At 42.0% G+C, this 19,351-nt stretch overlaps 1 protein-coding gene across 1 annotated transcript; it reads right to left on the bottom strand.

Annotated features, from left to right (window-relative positions):
- Positions 1–408: 408 nt before the first annotated feature.
- Positions 409–9,149, bottom strand: NPTX2 (neuronal pentraxin 2). The gene is made up of 5 exons (XM_068206995.1): positions 8,604–9,149; positions 7,011–7,227; positions 3,647–3,891; positions 1,954–2,133; positions 409–754 (listed from the first exon to the last, which is right to left on the bottom strand). The coding sequence occupies exons 1-5, from the start codon at positions 9,054–9,056 to the stop codon at positions 527–529; spliced, it is 1,323 nt and encodes a 440-aa protein (XP_068063096.1). The 5' UTR covers positions 9,057–9,149; the 3' UTR covers positions 409–526.
- Positions 9,150–19,351: the final 10,202 nt, after the last annotated feature.

Here is a 19,351-nt window from a genome sequence, read left to right as displayed (position 1 = left end):
GAAGCAAAAGCCTTGCACTCAGACAGTGGCTGTTCTGCTCTACCCATAGCTGCACCATAACCACTGCAGTGTAAGGATTAAGTGATTTTTTTTTAAAAAAGAATGGCTTCATTTTGAATAGGAGACAATAGACTGGAAGGAAGGGTTCACATTTACTCTGTTATTCTTGGTGCTGTCAGCACTGCACATTCTAAACATGAGAGTTAAGTGTGCACGCTGGTCTCCCTCCCTGCAGAAGAGCTGATGGTCTAAGCTCAGGCCCAACCAAAAGGGTTCTGCAGGCCAATGCACATTTTTGGATCAGGCCATAAGAAAGCAAGGGTTGCTCTTGTCAAGAAGTGCTCCTTTCATAGCCAGGCTCAATGCCCCAAACTAGCAGCTATCTTTACACTGAGGCAGTTTACTCAATTTATTTTAATCTTTCAAGGAGTTAAGACTGGGGAAGGGCAAGGAGAAAAATAAGTGCTTTAGATTGCACAGAAGATTGTCCTACTAAAGGGGGCACTTGGATGGGAAGTGATCACAGCTACAAGTCAAGCAGACGCTCCTCACACGTCTCCACAGGCCATTTAGTAGCACCTCCAAACACATCCACGTTGTTATCCACCCAGGGGATGATGTTGCCAGGCATGTTGATAGAGCAGTTGGCAATATTCATGATGTCTTCAGCTCTTAAGACCCTGTCCCATATATTGAACTGGCTCATCTCCCCAACGAAGGCTTGAGTTGCATCAAATCTTCCTCCTACTGTGTCCTTTAGGCACATGAGAGTTAGGATTAGATGAGAAAGTTATTTAGCATTTTCTTGCTCAAACCTGAAGTCCCTCCCCCATCCAGCCCCACTGCTAGAGAGGGGTGCAGAGTTCCGTCACAGAGGTGAGTTTCTACAAGGGCTACATTGAACAAGCCTTTCAGTGACAAGCTCCAACCTAAATCGTGTCAAAGCAACTGAGGGCAAACAGTGGTGACTCCAAAACACCACAAAAAGTCTGTACACAACCAACCTTGCCCTCAAGCAGTAGAGCAGGAAGGCAGCTTTAAACTTTGAGGCTAATTTAAGAGCCACTGTGGAAGCTTAGCACAGGACATCTCCAGCAAGAACTGCACAGATGTGTAAGGTTACCCTGAAAGCTTTATGGCTATAGATTAAACCATAACTGCAGTTCTTGCCATTTGTCCGCAGGGATTGTGAGATGTGATTTTTGGCTTTAAATACCCAGGCTTTGCTGGTTGTAACAAATGAGGGATTCAAACTGCCACTGCATAAGGCTAGAAGTGTTTGCTTGCTCCACTCACTACCTAAGCACAGAAATTACTCATTTTTGAATGAATCCTGTCATTCCACTGACTTGGAACTGATAGCACAGGACAGAACCCAGCACAGGCAGAGATAAAGGAAACCTGCCAGACACTCACCAGTGAGCTGGAGCATCTGCTCTGCAGAGTGTATTAGGACACTGAACTTGCCATTCTGTCATTTATGTCATGGATAAGTATCTACTAAAATCAATATCAACACAAAACTAATTTTTCATTGCTCCAACTGTGAACCTGGGAATCCTGAAGAAAGGCAATTTCCTGCTACTTGTTACAATATTTGCTTTTTTTTAGTAAATGTATAATGTAAGTAAAGAAATAATGTAAAGCCAGAAGTCACACAACTCATGACTTATGAAATGCTAACCAGAAAGGCAAGCTTCAAAATCCTCTGGGTTTTTTTTTCAATATTCTAAAATGACTTATTCTTAACCCCAACATGAATATTCTGAATATTTAATAAGTGAAACATATATACCAATGTGTGATTTCATGAAGTATTTGTTGCCTTGTTTTGGTCTTTCTGATACATGTATACAACAAGACCAAGTGTTTAACAGAGAAATTCTCACAGCTCTTGTTTGTCTGGGGAGTTTTGATTTGATTAAACCCTGGAACACCCTGTCATTTACTCACCTGTTCCTGACCCAGGATCAAGACACCTCCAGGTTTAATTGGATGCCAAGGAGCAAGATTTTCCCCAGTGCCAAGCTTCTCTCCATCCTGAAAAGCTTCCCACATTCCATCTCTGGTTGTCCACGTTATGCAGATATGATGCCATTTTCCATCACTGATGAAGAGAGGGAGCTGAGCAACCTACAAAAAACAGAATAATGCATGTGGCAATCCAAATCTAGCCATTCAAGTCCAAGATGTAAAGAGGAACAGTATTTACTCAGTCCTCAAAAGCAAGAACTTTATAGAGGCAAGAGTTACTCCACATCCTATTTTGTAGGATTCTACACAATCATAAAATGATTTAGGTTGGAACATCCTTCCAAGATCACCGAGTGCAGTCATTAATCCAGCACTGCCAAGGCCACATCTACACCTCTCAAAAATACCTGCAAGGATGGTGACTCCACCTCTGCCCTGTGCAGCCTGTTCCAGAGCTTTGCAACCCTCACAGTGAAGAAATTTCTCCTCATATCCAATTAAAACTTCCCCTAGCATAACTTATAGCAATTCCCTCTTTTTCTGTTGCCTGTTACATGGAAGAAGAGACCATCCTGCACATTAATCTGTGGCATTTGTTGTTTAAATCTCAGTGCTTAGTGAGATTCCATACAGTGCTCACGTTAAGCTCCTCTTAAAATCTGGGGTTTGCCAGAACCATTCGCAGTAAGAACTTTGGCAAATGGATCTGTCTGCTACCAGGAGAACTTGTGAGAACTGTTCCCTAGACCTCACAATAAGGAGGAATTATGCTTCTGAAATCCTTCTCAGATCAACATCAAGACACAAGTGCAGTGGGCTATGGAGCAGCTGTGATGTGGAAGAAATAAAAGCCTCACAGAACATTGATATTACAGACAATACTGAAGAGAAAAAGTTATTGCTAAAGATAAGCAGACTCAAGTTTGCTTCTCTTCCACAAACAATTAAAAATAATTGGTTATTGATTTGGGAGGATGATAGGACTGTTAGAAGTCCATAATCAGCCACAAGATGAACCACCTGAGTTGTGTAGCTAACACCTGATCCCTCAGAGACAGTGAGTTACCAGGAAACATAACTGAAGGTGGGGAGAAAGGATACTGCTTTAATGACAAGTTTCAATGTTTTAGTCAAGCTTGTCAGAAACCATCAATTGTATGAAGTAGCAGTTTCTAAAGTCTGAAAAATTGTATTTAAACTGATGTTCAGTCACTAAGTATAACAAAACCAGATCATGATGTGGAGAGCCTTTTGCTCTCTGTCTTCAGCAAAATTCATTTAACATTTGTAACTTCTACAATTAGAAAGACAGAAATATTGCAACTGACTTAGATCTCACAGGTCCTGCAATGCTGTGGCTTCACATTTTGATTGTGTTTCATTAAAAAAAAAAAAAAACAACCAAGAAGCCAAGACCTGCTTGTAACTTCAGACAACACAAGCATGTGCACATCTAATGTCAAGCTGCTTGGTCTCAACACACAAATATCTGTGCAATTTAACTTCTGTTTCAAGTGCTTTTATGGATTTGCAATCAGCAAGTGGACAACAGACAAGCAGACAGCACCACCTCAAAGGCTTCTCAGAGGGAAGGAAGGAGTCAGTGCAAAGGCACCAAGGGGTCAGGCCTTGCTCTGGTTACGCTGACAACGAAGAGCTCGTCAAATCTCACCTTGTCATTAATTAGCAGTTCAATGGGATTATTCCCCCATTCTATGAGGACAATTTCATTGGCTTGCCCAGGAACAGCATATGAGAACGGAGTGCCAATTCCAGGAGAAGCACTTGACCTCAGCCACAAGCACACAGTGAAAGCATAGAGCTCTGGCAGAGTCTTCTTGATCTTCCCATACAGGTAGTTTGTGCGAAGAGGAAGGGAGACTTTGAACTCATCAGGTGACTTAAATGCACTGTTACCTAGAAACACATGGAGCAAAAAAACCCTTAACATTAAGCAAAACAATGCATTGATCATTTAGGCTAAGACACAATTGATATTGATAATCTCTGGCTTTAATCACTTTAGAGAGGTACAGAAAAAAAGTATATTGAAGTAGTATTTACTGAATGTTGATTTTGCTGCACACAAAAATGCAAATAGATTTTATCCACATTGTGATAATTATTTCGTTTATTTCTGCTCATTTAGAGCAAAAGAATAGATGGTAGACAATCTCCTTTGTTGCCTAGTTCATGGCTGGAGGCCTCCCTATTTAAAAAAATTCACACTGATTTAAGACATTTACTGTCAGTAAAATGGATTCTCTGCTATGCTCATTATTAAAGCATCACAGTGCTTCACAACTAGGATTTCCTTCCCTACTCCTGCTACACAAGCAGTATCTCTGTGTTAAGATCTTAGGCTGACACACATTTTGAGCAGCAAATCTGAAATAAGACTACACTGACGTAGTCCAGACAGCAGCTACATTCAGTAGAACTGATTTCTGTCCCATCAACTGAACAGGACAAGATCTGCAAAGTTCAAAGTGATCGGAATTAAAAATGCAATATCAAGCTATGAACTATGGGAAGATTAGACACTCAATTTACTATAAAAGCAGAAATTATTATTTCACTTTTTTCTAAAAAAGTGATAAAAAAAAACAGTGATATATTCTAGACATGCTTAAAAAATTGAGACCCCTTAAGACCAAAACTGTCTGAAGTTGCAATACTCTGTATCATATAGTTGATGTAGATGCTCATAAGTAACTTTCTAGAAGTATTAATAAATCAAATTGAACCCCACAGTTCTGTAGTAATGTCACCCTCAACTTTTTAGTAGCCTGTCCTTCCAAGTCTCACTGATTTCCTTTGCTCACATTCCTGAAACAAATTCAATCCCCTTGCCAAACTTCACACTCCAGTCCAAATGAAAAGCTGTTGTCACAAAAGGTCGGCACAATTCTCATATGTATTTTTTAAACCATTGGCATTCTCTCAGTTCCCCTTCTCAGAAGCAACTGAAGTGTTTTGGCTGCATTTTTTCACAGAACAAGGGAGTGGGAGAAGAAAAAGCTTCTCTTTGGCTTGAATTTGTCTTGAGGAACCTTAGAGACCTGAAATGTTCTAAATGCTAAGCAAATAAACACCAGGGTCTTAGGGTTAATGCTGAACAACCTCTGTTAGGCTGTTACAGCCAATCTCACATAATAAAACAGAAACATACCCCATTAAAAGAGCAATTATTTTTGGGCTAGATGGGCAAGAAATATTGTTATTCCCTTTCAGAGATAGAGAAAATAAGTTTAGATGTAGTAAATTATCTGTTTGTTCCTCCAGCAAAGCTAGGAATCACATTGAAGTCCAGGCACTACTATCTGCAGGATTATACCTCCTGCTTTTTCCACTGCATCATCTTCTGCTGTCAATGGAGACAATCACTGAAGGAATTAATAGAAAACTTTGGGAACCACAACAGGTGTGCAAGTTTTAAACTCTTCTGCCCCATTGGTAACTAAAACAACTACAGATAAATTCCAAGGCTTACAGTGTCACCTCATAAAGTTATTTTTTCCTCTGTTTAGTCTCAGGACAATGAGGAACTTATGACACCCTAGTTAGGTGTAGGGAAGAAATGCTAAACAATACTGCATTTTAAATAAAAGCACAACAGAAATATTTTCAAATGAGACCAGACCAAATATTGTCTGTATTTAAAATATCAAAAAATAAGTTCTTTCATCATTATTACCCTCACTTTGATTTGCAGATGAACCAGAACAGCTAAGCTGTACAGTAATAGAGAGCAAATTACACAAGTAAAAGAAAGGCTGCAATCTTGGTTCCTGTCCCAAATTCTTCACTTCCCCAGAGACTCAAGACAGCCCTCACTCCCCACACAAAAAATAAAGGTGGGAACAGGTTATTTTTAGGCTAACTGAATTACACATTCTTGTTCTCCCACCACTCTCTCCTTCTGATATGAGTCACATCTTTCAGAGACAAGGACTAACTACACTTGACTCATAAGACATTAATAGGCCACTAATTCTCCATAACTTTAGTTGCAGGTTGGGCTTTATCTTGGGTCTCAGGAAATACTAAAAGACAGAGCCAGTAGAAAATCATCTTCCTCCTTCCCTTCTCCCCTCCTTCACTCTTTTTGAAGAAAGAATAGATACAGTATTACACACAAGTCCATTAGGCTGCATTTCTAAATTCATGGGATATGCATGTTTGTACCATTGGAAGGCATGTCCATTAAGCTGCTTTTAAGCAGAGAGTTATTCACCTTGGAAAATCACTTAAGGATTGGGCAGTGATATTTACTGCAACTCCAGCTCTATACAGTCCACTCTGTACATGCATACAGTCAATACAGAAAGAGTTCTGTGCTCACAGACATTTGGAATTCAAATAAACAGGTTCTAGTCAAGCAGAGAGATTTCAGTAATAATTAAGCCAAGAATCAGAATGAATGACTAGGATTACAAGAGTATCCCCCAGTAGACCATGTGTAATCTACTGTAAACTCTGAAGGCTTTAAGCTTAGAATAGAGCATAATTCAAGTAGCTCCAGTTACCCAAAGTCATAACCAGTAACAAAAGGAAAGGCCACCATCAATACTTCTAAAGCAGCAGGAAACAAAGCTGGTATAAAATGTCATTCATTACATCAAAGGTAGTTGTGCTAATTACATTTAGCCCATATGACTCTCAGTCCAAATGAAGGCAGCTCTACTCAGATGTCTGCTTGACATTATGTAGCTATTTACACCCCTGCCGTACTTATTCCTATCTCCACTTGCCTCCTTATAGATCTTCCCATCCCACAAACACTAAGAGCTTCATCCTAGCCACCCACACACGCCAAATTAAGAGACAGGAAGCCAAAGGCAGGCAACTGCCTGTCAAGCAGGAAGCCTGAGATAAAAGAAAAAGGAGAATCCAAGTATTTGCACTGTCACCTAGTATTTAGTCCAGTACCTTAATGGCTTTCCCTCAAGGCCCACATTTAGTCTACTGCTCTGGAAGGAAGGAGTAAACAAAATTAATCAGGACGGGGAAGCATTTCGATTCTGAGCAATTACCTTTCTCTAACTCAGACACTCTTTCTAGCAATGCATTCAAGGCTGTCTCAGTCTTCTGCCGGTGGGCTGAGGTCTCGTTGTGAAGCAGAGACTTCTCATCCTCCAGCTCGGCCACTTTGCTCAGGAGCTGGTGCTCCAGGTCCCCAAGCCGCCGCTGGAGCATCTCCCGCAGGTCACTGGGCAGGGCTGCGTACGACACGTTGGCTCGGAGCTGGTGCTGTAGGGCAGACAAGGGGGAAAAAATTGTCATTCCTGAAACAGAAACTGTGAAATGCAGATATGCTCCCGGCTCAAAGCAGGAAAGTAAGATCATGGAGCTCTCCAGCTCTCTCTCTCGTAGCATTTGTCATGGCCAGTGCTTTTATCAGCACTGTAGCTAAACAGGTTCTGAAACAAAAGGGCACTTTTGTTAGAGGTTTCCAGCACTTACTATGAAAGAGTTTTCATACATTTAAGTTTAATAACATCAACGTAGGGAGCAGGTCGGATGTACTTCTATAAGTATGCATACATGTGGCACATTAGTCAATTTTTGCTTTACTTTCTGTTAGTGACATAGCAAATGTAAATAAACAGAAAAACCATCACTTCATTTTAGATTAAAAATTAAGCTACTTTGAAAGCAGTTTTACAAAATAAGATGCTCTTTAGAGCAATCTAAGTATTAACTAGTGAAAGTATTATTCAAAAAGAGTAAGGAAAAAGAGGCACCTCACACTCTCAAATAACACTGGTATCTTTAAAGATACTAAAAACACAACATTTCCACCTACCATGTTATTCTAGAGGAGTTTCTCTTCTACAACGCTGAAAAGAATGCTTCAGAAAGACAGCAATAGTAATAAAAGGATGGAATGAATACTAGCAGCTCATTCAAAACTGCACTTGCAAAGCAGCACTCACAGAACAGCCTTTGGGAAGTTACTCGCCATCCTCACATCAGCACTGACTGGAGGACAGCAGGAGCACACATGTGAGGCTTTCAGGGTGTGAAAAGCAGAACAACATCAGCACAAATCCTGTGAGAATCCTCTCTACGAAACATTTGTATGAGCAGCACTCAAACCACGGGAACTGTCCAAAGGCTCACGGAAATCACTTATCGGTGGGCTTGGACCAAATGCCCTTTCTGTTCAGAAGCGCACAGCATCGGGTTCTTTTCATTCTGTGTCAGCCCTGAGTACATCATCTTAGCTGCACCATCTGCCCAACACAATCTCCTCATCACCACTGCTCTGTTCAGCACCATATGCCGAGGTCTTACTGCCCAAGACGTCAGCTTTGTACCTCAGACCACATGAAGTCACATCCCCAGAAAGAGAGATTTACACATTATTCATACAGAAACTAAGCTGGTGACAAGCAGGGAAACCATAATCTCCCCCCACGCAGTGGGAGAACACATACAAGAGCAGCCCCTTAGAGTTTTTAGCATTAAAGAGAGGAACTAAATAACCGAGAGACCAGGACAAGCCAAACCGAGCCGCTCGCCCCCGGCTGGGCCAGTTTGGATCCATCTCCACACGGATTTAGGGCACCACCCGTGCCCGAAGTGCCCGCTGGACGTGAAGCGGCTCCGCTGCCCGGCCCTACCTCCAGGCTCTCCAGCCGGTCCTTCAGGGTCTGCATGGTGCGGCTCAGCTGGTCGATGACCTGCGCCGGGTCCCGCGGCAGGTCGCCCATCGTGTCCTTGCCCTTGCCCACCTCGTTCTTCCACGCCCCCGCGGCGGACTTGCCGTCGGCACCCTCGCAGCGGCTCAGCTTCCCGGTGAGCTCCCGGATGGCCTCCCGCTGGCTCCCGATGGTCTCCTTTTGCTGCAGGACGGTCTCCCGCAGCTGCAGCACCGTGGCCTTGAGCTCTTCCTCGGGGGGCAGCGCGCCGCCCTGCATGGGCACGGGGGGCAGCGGGCAGCCCGCGCCGGCGGCGTCCAGCGGCAGCGAGGTGCACACGAAGCGGCTGCCCGGCGGGCTCTCCTGCTCCCCGGCCGGCGACCCCCGCCCGCCCGCAGCTACGGCGAGCAGGAGCCCGGCGGCCACGAGCAGCATCCCGGCAGGCGAGCGGAGCGCCCGCTCGGCGGGGCGGCCGGGGCCGAGCCGCGGTGCCAGCAGCGGGTCCCGCCCCCCGTCCCGTCCGTCCCGTCCCCGCTCCCTTCACGCCAGTCCCGCGCCCGCCTTTGGCCGCGGCTTTTATAGGCAGCGAGGGCGCGGGGGGCGGGGCCCGACTCGCGCCGCGCACGCTGGTTGGCTGCGAGCCGTGCTGACGTCAGGCGGGCCGGGACCGGGACCGCGACCGGGCGGGCGCGGGTCCGGGTCCCGGGTCCGGGAGCGGGAGCGGGAGCGGGAGCGGGACCGGGACCGGGACCCGGGACCCGGGACCCGAACCCGGGACCCGAACCCGGGACCCGGACCCGGGACCCGGACCCGGGACCCGGACCCGGACCCGGACCCGCGGAGGGACTGCCCCTTCTCCCCGTGCCCAGCCTGACGCTCTCGGGTGTCTGCTGGCGCCCCTCGTCCCCTGTCCTCGCAGCACGCTCCGCGGTGAAGAGCCCGGCTCCATCCACCTCGATGGTCTCTGCCGAGCCCGCTCCGCCTTGTCAGTGTCTTTCTGGCATTGAGCGGGTCAGAACTGGACCCAGCACCTCGAGGTGATCCGAGCAGTGCGGAGCAAAGGGATTGTCCCTTCCCCTCGACGCTGCTGCTAGCGCAGCCTGGGGTACGGCCGGCCTGGACCGGCTCTCTGAGCTACAAGCTAATGCCGTCAGAAAAACGGGAACGGTTCAAGCTATGCATCAGTATTCACAGTGATTATGGAGGGCAAAGAGACAGGCACATCTTACTCGTTAGAGTACCATAATTCTATTGTCGGACCATAAGACCATTGTGGTTTCAGCTATATTGTTTGTGGCATCCAATATTTTTAATGCTGATCCTCTTATTTACTTGAGCTACTTTAAATGTATCATCCGTGAAGGCTTTTACATTTTCCAAGTGACATACAAACACCGAACAGTTCTTACAAACGTCTTGTGGATATGCAATAAAAACTCTTACCTCCACTGGAAAAACTGAGAAACAATTTCCTTATGCATCAGCAGAGGCTGCTCTTAGGACTACCAAATCTTTAAGTAAAATTTCAGATTTTTATAAAGTTTATATAAGGAAATGAAAGACATTTTACCATAGGGTAAGTAGCTCCTACTATGAAATACACAACATTCTAAATAATAACGAATAAAAATAAGGAATAGAGAATATGTAATTGAAAATAATTTTAGCTTTTTTATTTTTTCAGTCAGCATGAGAATTGCTTTGTAACGTAATGAATTAACAAGTTTCCAGGAGTGTGTACCACAGGGCGGGTTAAATCTGATGGTTTCATGGAGTACAGTTTGTTTGTTCAAGCCTTCTAGCAATGTCCTGTTTAAAGTCACACGAGTCAAAGGCAACTGCAGGCACTGTTCAGCCAGGTGGCTGAGATGCAGCTCCTATTGCTTATTCAAGGGGAGAGAACACCGGGGGCAGGCAGAGTTCAAAATGCAACCAGAAGCTCCGCTTTCTGTCTGAACTCCCTTTGTCTGGAAACCACATCTCAGGAGACTGTGCTGCTTCCTGGATGAATGAAAACGTGTACCCGCTCGAGTGCAGGGGTCTGACTAATGCCTGGCCAGACATTTAACTCCCATCAGAATCAACAGCACCTCGTGTCTTCAGCACCTGGCTGATTGAAATTCTGGGTGCTGCAGTGAGGAGCACCATGCAAACACACCAGGAGCATCTCACCTGTCAACACAGGGTCTTTCCAGTCCACATAAGTCAAGGAAATATTAAAGCTTACACAGAATAATTTACCACAATTATTGCTCTACATGTAAGATTAAGCAGTCCCATCTGTATTGCACTGCAGCTCATTTCTCCCAAATTTCATGTGAAGCAGTATGAAAAAAGTAATAAAATAATTGTAAAATTTGGATTTAGCCTGTAGGAAAACAGTAGTTGATTGCTTTTATACAGCTTGATTCTACCCTTTGTAATATGAATTATGATGGCATCCTGGGCAAATTAACCTCACATTACTTCAACATAAACTTCAAACTCCTGATCTTGATTTTAAAACCCACTTTACAACTCAGAGCTGATCCCAAACAGGTATTGACTGAGTGCATGACAGTGATAAAGGCTTTGCATCCTTTTAAATTCAAGCAATATAAAGCTTGAAGCTTTTGCTTAATTATAGATAGATTTTGTCATGATCTCTTATTCAGACAAGCTGAAGAGTAACACAAGCAGCAGCAAGCAATAAACATCTGACTTTGAGAGTTCTGTAAGGTATATGATGGTAAATTGCTCATGACAACAAAAGTATTGTCCTTTATTACTCTACTGTTTCTTCTTGACAGGGGAGGTCAGTAAAACAGGAAAGAATCCCAACAAAGACACTCAGAAATGTCAGTTACTACACAATGGAGTATAAATGTAGAGGACACAGGGAAAGACAGGTATTATCCATTGTGCTTCATAATATCCTTGATATTTTGCTGTGGTGCTTCAGTACTTTCAGAATAAAAAGGAGGTGACTGCCCTGCTCTGCTCTGGTGCAGCCTCACCTCCAGTCCTGTGTGTATTTTTGGGAACCACAATATAAAAAAAGACATTAAACCAATAGAGAGTGTCCGAAGGAGGCCTGGAGGATGGGGAAGGTCTGCAGGGGAGGCTGTATGAGGAGCAGCTGAGGATGCTTGGTCTGTTCAGCCTGGAGGAGACTCAGGGGAGACCTCAGTGCGGTCTCCAACACCCTCTGGAGGGGCAGCCCCAATCTCTGCTCCCTGTGATCAGAGACAGGACCCAAGGGAATGGCTGGAGCTGGATCAGGGGAGGGGTAGGCTGGATATTAGGAAAAAAACTTTCACCCAGAGGTGAAAAAGTCTGGAACAGACTTCCCAGGGCAATGGTCACAGCACCAGCCCGACAGTGCTCAGGAACCATTTGGACCCTGAAGGACAGGGTGGGATTTAGGGGATTGTAAGGGCTGTCCTGTGCAGGGCCAGGAGCTGGATTTCAATCATCCCTGTAGATGCTTTCCTTTTGATGATTCTATGACTCTATGAACCCAAACAACATGAATTACCCCACTTTACCCTACTTGCAGATTCTAAAAACTAAATTTAACACAGGTAATAATTTATTGAAACACTTCTTGTGACTGTAGGCAGTGTTTTTTTCATGTTGAAGGCCATATAAATCTTCATTTTGAGAGACTGGCATGCAGCAGTACATTATCATAAATAATAAATCATTAAAATTCCGAGAAAGTCTTATCATTTTTACATCAATACATCACATGTTAAAGGATAAGCTAGCTGAATACTTGATCACTCAAGATATTTTAAAAATAAGGATGGGGTTTTTTCCTTATGACCAAGATGATCAGCTCATAGTCACCATGATGATATTTCACTGAAGGATAAAAGTGGATTGGGTTAGAGGGGGAAGCACAGAGAGCACAGGTAACTTACAGTTGCATTTGAGAGGTTTTTGAAACTTCTGGCTCTGTGGCTGTCAGGCAGCCTAGTGTGTCAGCAGCCCACAGAATGGATTTTTAATTTTTAATTTAACATTGACAGTTTCTATTGCCTTCAAAAGGGCTTTATTCTCTTTGGAAGCAGCACTTGTATGCTAGCTGCTCTCTGTCTTTGATGCCTAACTGGAGTGTCTAACACCAGAACTTCAGTGTCTGTGTAAAATGCATTGGGATTCTCAATAATATAAAGGGTTTGTGTTTAGGATGAAGGTCTGGAATTCAGGGGATCTGACACAAATCTTTGTTCACATCTGTCTGGCCACTATCAGTAACACAATTTTGCAAAAACTTCTAAATAAATTAGGAGACTATGTCTCATTTTTAAGGTGTAGCTTAAGCACATGAAAGGCAGTGTACAAGTGACTTTAGATGAAAGATTGGCTTTTTTTCAGGTTTGTTCCACTCATTATTATCCAGATATTCAGTAAAATAAAATATCTGGCTTAAAATATCTGAAAGGCCTGACTTAAGCTAGACCTACAGATACAGGGCTTGGGTCCTTTTTATAGGTGACTTAGAAATTCAAGTCTTACTGTAATGGGAGTTAAGCATTTAACTGACTAAATAAATTTTCAAAAGTGCCAGCTGTCCAACTTTGTCAGTAAGAAGGGATATTTGAAAAAAAAAAAAAAAAAAGTCTAATTTCTCTGCATCTCCTTATCATTTCTCAGATTATAAACTCATACCAGGCAAAATTTGTCTATTCCTGTAAGTCTGTGCATCACAATGGGACTCAATGCTTATTATTTGTAACAGAGCAGTGTTTATATCAGCTAGGTTATAATAATTTATTTATTCAATTTTCTTCCAAGAAAATTCTACTTGGGCTGCCATTTATATTTTCCAAAAGGTGAAAAAATAAATATTTCATTTGTTTAATTCATTAAGAATGTATCACTGTCAAAACATATCAATCCACTTCTTCCATGACAAGTTTAGCTATTTACTCTATTATCTATACTACTATTCACCAGCAATGAGGCCTGAAACTATGCAAATTTTTCAGTATTTTCCTAATATGTTTGCTTAAGTAATCAGTTATGATCTGACTCTGTATTTATTCTTTAATATCAGTTTCTGACTGCATAAAAGTCCCCTGGCTACTGATTAGAGAGGTGCCACAAAACTGAACTCCAAAATTTTTAAGCATGTTCCAAGAAACTTGGTATCTGGCAAATGTTATTACCAGGAAATTTAGGAGGAAAAGAGGCAATTAACCAGTTTCAGGAAAAGATATGAAATTCTGGTTTGCCTGCAGAAACTAAAAGTCACAGCATTCAGGAATATTGCAGCATGAGGATTTTTTCAACACACTTCAGGAGTTTTTTATATTCCCATTTTATGTAGCTTTTATGGATAAAATAGAATATTAGAAGAAACCAACCATTAAGAGACATTCTCCCTTTTTCTTTCCATATTCTAGGCTGGTCTTGAAAATCATAAATGAAAAATGTATTTCCTTTTAAGCCAATGGGATTTTTCCATTGATCTGAATACATCCTGAATAAATTCAGGATTTCTCTAGATCATTTAAATGATACATCAGTCTTCTGAGAATCATTAATTTGCATGATCTTCCTCCTAGCAGAAGGACAACAAAGCTCACAGAAAAAACTAACTTTATCAGAGAGATTCACTGCAGGAACTTTCAAAGCACATCAGGTACTTAAAAGAGAGCTCACTGCCTCCAGCATTCCCACATGCTGCTGGTGGCTAAAGGACAGGACCAGGAGACTTTGTGGGAATGCAGACAAGCTGCCTGTCACCCTGACACTGCTCACCAACCAGCAAGGCAGCAGGTCAGCCACTGCAGGACCTATTCCCTTCCTGTACTCTACAGACATTTAGCCTAAAATGTCAGGCTTAGAAATATATCTGAGAAGTGAAATAGGTTATTTAAATGGAGAACAAACCCTGTGAGCTTCACCTTTATTACTTGATTATTATTAATGCACAACTCCCTGAAATTGTGTGAATTTTGTCCATTTCCAAGAGCAAGACAAACGCCAGAATTTGGCTAAAGTCTGCATACATACAAAATATATTGCAATGTATCAAATGCTTTTACATGTTCAGATCTGGATTTTTTTTGCTCATGCTCTTTTCAAAATTCTAAGTCCACTTAGATCTGGTGTTTTGGAAGAGTAAGAGGCCACTGTGAAAAGACCTCATATGCCACTGGTTTCTGTGGCACGTGAGAGGCGTTTCCTCCCTGCAGACTCCATCAGCACCACTTCCCACATGGACTATTGCTCTCAGAGCAGGAGCTGAAACTGTTAACTCCATTGCAGGTGTCTCAGTGCTCTGCACAGGAGCAGGAGAAAATGCCTCCCGTTACATCTCCTGATGCTGCAGTGTGGATAATTGTTACAGTCTATGTGCTGGGGGTTTCTAGAGGCAATAAGCTTATGGCAGTCCCTTGAAATCTTTCCAGTTCTGCAAACTTTAAAGTTCAGTAGCAGATGAATGGTTTCCCTGTAGCTGGCTGGGAAATTGTGTCCCTTGACCAATCACTGTCACTGTGGTGTTAGAAATGTCTTTTTTCTTTCCATGACACAGTTACATAGAGCAAAAATATATATTTGTACCAGTCATTCATATCTCTACATGTGTGTTCAAGATGCTCACACAGACTCACAGACATATGTTACATTAACTGCATTTTTTAATACAGAAATACCTCCTTGGACTTAGAGCTAGAAGCCACAGAATAGAATGTAATGTACCCACCTTGTGACAAAGGAAGAGAGAAAAGAATACACGAGAGAACAGAAATCCAGGACAAAAGGCAGAACATCTTTCTGTGCCTTTCCATTGCAGAACATTACTATAGAACTAGCCCAGCCTTTCATGTGGGTGAGTTCATTTCTCAGTTCTGCCAGGAGCAGAGTGATAACCTTGAGCTCTCCCACCAGGGATTTCCCTTCTCCACTCCCTATTTCTGTATCTCGCTCTGTGGCTGACAATTAGAAATGCTATTATGTCATGACCCATATGACATGTGAAATGTCAAAGCACCAGGTGTTCTGAGGTGATGTTAAGTCACCTCAATAGGTTTCATTTCAAGTTCTAATGAGTGTGACAAAGTAATGATACATGGAGAAGATCCATAAAGTTCTGGTAGGCCAAGGGGAAAAAAAAGTCATTGTCTGTGGAGGTAGTTTTTGCAAGAAACTAGAATGTGCACAGATGGAAGAAGACTGAAACGGGAAGATTACAAAATAAAGGGTTATATAACTTTAGCTAAGGATGCAGCACCATGCTTCAGACTAAACACCTGGGGCCAGATTTGATAGTGAATCTGGAAATTAGTTCATTTACACCAGCAGTGAGATTGTGAAGTTTTTGGGCTTCAAGAGCAGCTCCACTATTGACCCATGCAGGGTATTTCATCCCCTGGCTCGGGTAAGGTTATTTGCACTGAGAGGTACTTGACTGTGAGAAGAGTTAACCAGCCAAAAAAATTGTAGGTTTTTATTGTCAACAATGCATTTACCTGTCACTGTACTAACTCCATTTGACAAGGCTGCAATCATATTTTAAGTGAAGTAGTTCTTAATAATTTTATTTTATTTTAATGCTCATAACAGATTTACCTTACCCTTCCTGCCACTTGCCTGGCTCCATTTTGGTTTAGTCTGTTATCTTTTCATCATTTAAGGTGACAAGACCTTTGGGGAAGTGATTGGCCATTTTCTGTGTGTTTTACAGTACTCAACTGACTCCCCACTGACATTAAATACAAGTACTGAGTATTGTGATGATGTTATTCCTATCTATATTTCTATTCTATTATCTAATATCTAAATTCACTGGTAATTTCATTGGTTTTCACAGTGTCTTTTATGCAAGATGCTACCACAAAATGATGTCACAAACTAAATTTCTTTCTTTGCAGACCGATGGGTATTCATTGGAAAACATACACTGAAACAGTAATAATGCAGTGTTAAAATTTTCAGTCCTTTGCATTTTAGTGCTTAGCAACATTTCAGGTGTCATTAACTGAATGGCATTAAATTAATTCATTTGTGAAACAGAGTCGACTTCAATGTTTTCATTCTCTAAGGCATGTCAAAATCTTGTAGTTGCAAATTACATAGATTAAATTTTCAAATAAAATGGAAAATATTTTGCCTATAAAATCTTAATCTTCAGCCTGTGAAAAACATTGTGGACTATGAAAGAGCAGGTTCTACATCCTTGCTGTGCCTTAGCCAGTCTGAACAAAGGTCTAATGAGTCTCTGAACAGTGTGAAAAAAATCACTGGCTGTCTGACTAGCCGACTGTAGGGCAGGAAAAATCCTATTTGTCTGGGTTTGATTGAAACTTGAGTTAACTGTCAGTGCCCACACAAACCAGAAAAATAGGATTAAAGGCCAAAGAGATATTAACAGTGGAAATGTTGTACATCTGCTTTGACAGATGATTTTTGCACTTCACAGGTTTAACTAAAGATCATTTTTGCAGCAGTTCTTATGAAGCTAAAGCCCTTCTAAATGAAATTATTAAAAAGAACTGAGGATTAGCAAAATCAAAGCTCTCATAAAACCATCCAAAATGTTGGTGGTAACGATAAGAAAAATAAAGTAGAGCACTTACATTTCAAAATAATGAGTTGTCTGTACATCAAAATCCAATCAGTTTGCACAATGCTAAGGGCCTTAGTCAGCTATTTTTTTCCTAACTCTGAAAATCATTAATCATATACCAAAATAATTTTTATTTGTGACTACGGGAATACAGTAATATTTTATAGACTGTGAAAATTGTAAGGATAAAAGTGAGAGAATGACCTTAGCTTGTAACATGACTTCACCCAGATACCTTCCAAAATTATGACTCAAAGTCATTCAGCACACAGGAGCTGATGTACAGTTCTGTTTTAGGCTGGACCAATGGCAAATAATTCAGTACAGAGCCACTGAGCCACCACAGCCAAATAAGCCAAGGAATTTTTTTTCCGTTTTTTGATCTGATAACAGGCTTAGTGTCAGAGCTGCTCAAGGAAATGCTACAAATCCACAAGTGTAAGTTCAAATCCTGATGCTGGGTATTGTGCCAAAGCCCAGGCTCAGTCAGAGCACTGGTAAAAGAGTAGGTGGCTGTTTGAGCTGGGCAGTCAAAGGCACCAGGCACAGCAGTGTGCCACAAGTTACAGGTGGGCCTGGCTTGATCTCCCATCACCATGCTGTGGGGAGATGAGTGAGATTCTTAAAACCAGGACATTTTAGAATCTCATCCCTGATGTGTGAATAAATGAAAAACATTTTTTTTTCTGTAAAATACTACTTATTAATTTGCATCTACATTTAATTTTTAGTGTTATTGTGTCACACTTACACAAAACATTGTATATGAATGAATGCCCCTGAAGGGAATAGTCTAAAAATAAAGGGAAAAACAAAGGGAATATTTTTAAAACCTTGTCTGACTCAATTGCCATTGTGCTCTATGAAACACTGCTTTAGGCTCAGTCACCAGGCCTATTCTCCATTTGCCAAGCTACAAGGTACAGTCAATGCAACAGTGATGAAACCAATTGCTGGGAAAACGAAAGATCTTCTCATAATTAGAAAACTATTGTTAGAGGCTCTAATATTTCTGTTAAGTTCAAGTGTGGACTAAGTTATCAGTAACTGATTTTTTCTTTTTTCCCTGGAGAGATATGATACAAGCTCTGAATGCCTGGGAGCTATACAGATACAGTAAAACCAAATGAGAACAAGTGGAAGCACTGCTGTGGAGAAGGCAGAGTGCTCATGAGAATGAGGTTCATTACAAATCAGATTTACTCCACAGTTTCGCTCCAGTTTCAGTAAAAGTAAAACTTGCATGAAAATACCATTGCTGACTGCAGCTCTGGGACTCTTCAATAAAAGGATTGATCCTTTTAAGTGGAACCTGGATACAAAAGGAGTGCTGAGCAGCAACCAGAGGGCTCCAGATTATGACAAGTAGACTACCCCAGTAAGAACCATTTAAAAAGCAACCACCATCAAGACCTTTTATCTACAGCATAGGTCTCTGTGGCTTAGAAGGTTGGGCAGATTTTATAAGACACTTGGCTACATAGAGGAAATATTACAGATCAAAATTCAGAGTGTGTACCTTCACATCAACACTGTTCTCCTGAGGCATAATTTTCATTTTTGCAGGTGTTTATTTTCTATTTGTTCAAAAATCATGGATAGGGCCAAATAGGATACTTAAGTCCAGAGGGACTGTGTAAAAATGGGAGGTGTATTTATCTCTGAGCTGTACTCATTCAAAGCCAGTGGACACTCAGGTGAGCACAGGCTCCTGAGTTATCCTGTCATAGGTCACCAGCTCCAGGGCAGAGCTGCCTCCTAAGGCCAGTCAGCAATCCTTGTGCCCAAGCTCAAATCATGGCTTATGTCTCTTGGTGAGAGCTCCTAACATGGTTTATTTACCTACTGCTGTTCATTCAGAAGCACTCCAGTCTTCTAAAAATAACTCAGTATTTTATATACATTTCTCAGCAGATGTTTAATGAAGCTAAACACACAAGCTAAGGAAGGCAGGGTAGCTCCAAGCTCAGCTGGGCTAGAGAAAAGGTCCCTGATTTATCTCACGCTAGCCTGGAGTATCTGAAAGGTTTTGTTGAGAGGAGTTTAAAAATTCAAGCACTACTAAAAAATCACACATGAGAAAATTATTTTGGAATACTCCACTTTGCAGAATACAAGCTGATGTATCCAAGGTGCATCACTGAGCTGCCAGAACGTTCCACACACA

The sequence above is a fragment of the Anomalospiza imberbis genome, chromosome 16, assembly GCF_031753505.1.
Source record: "Anomalospiza imberbis isolate Cuckoo-Finch-1a 21T00152 chromosome 16, ASM3175350v1, whole genome shotgun sequence".
Taxonomy (NCBI): domain Eukaryota; kingdom Metazoa; phylum Chordata; class Aves; order Passeriformes; family Viduidae; genus Anomalospiza; species Anomalospiza imberbis.
The sequence above is the reverse complement of the archived record's forward strand: the minus strand, read 5'-3'. Positions and strand labels throughout refer to the sequence as shown.

What these genes read in the sequence shown, in the direction of transcription:
- NPTX2 (XM_068206995.1), bottom strand. Translation starts at nt 9,056, where the DNA reads ATGCTGCTCGTGGCCGCCGGGCTCCTGCTCGCCGTAGCTGCGGGCGGG. An exon ending in AACTGCTAATTAATGACAAG is followed by an intron (nt 2,134 to 3,646) that starts GTGAGATTTGAC and finishes TGTTTTTTGTAG; the next exon opens with GTTGCTCAGCTCCCTCTCTT. An exon ending in TGATCCTGGGTCAGGAACAG is followed by an intron (nt 755 to 1,953) that starts GTGAGTAAATGA and finishes ATGTGCCTAAAG; the next exon opens with GACACAGTAGGAGGAAGATT.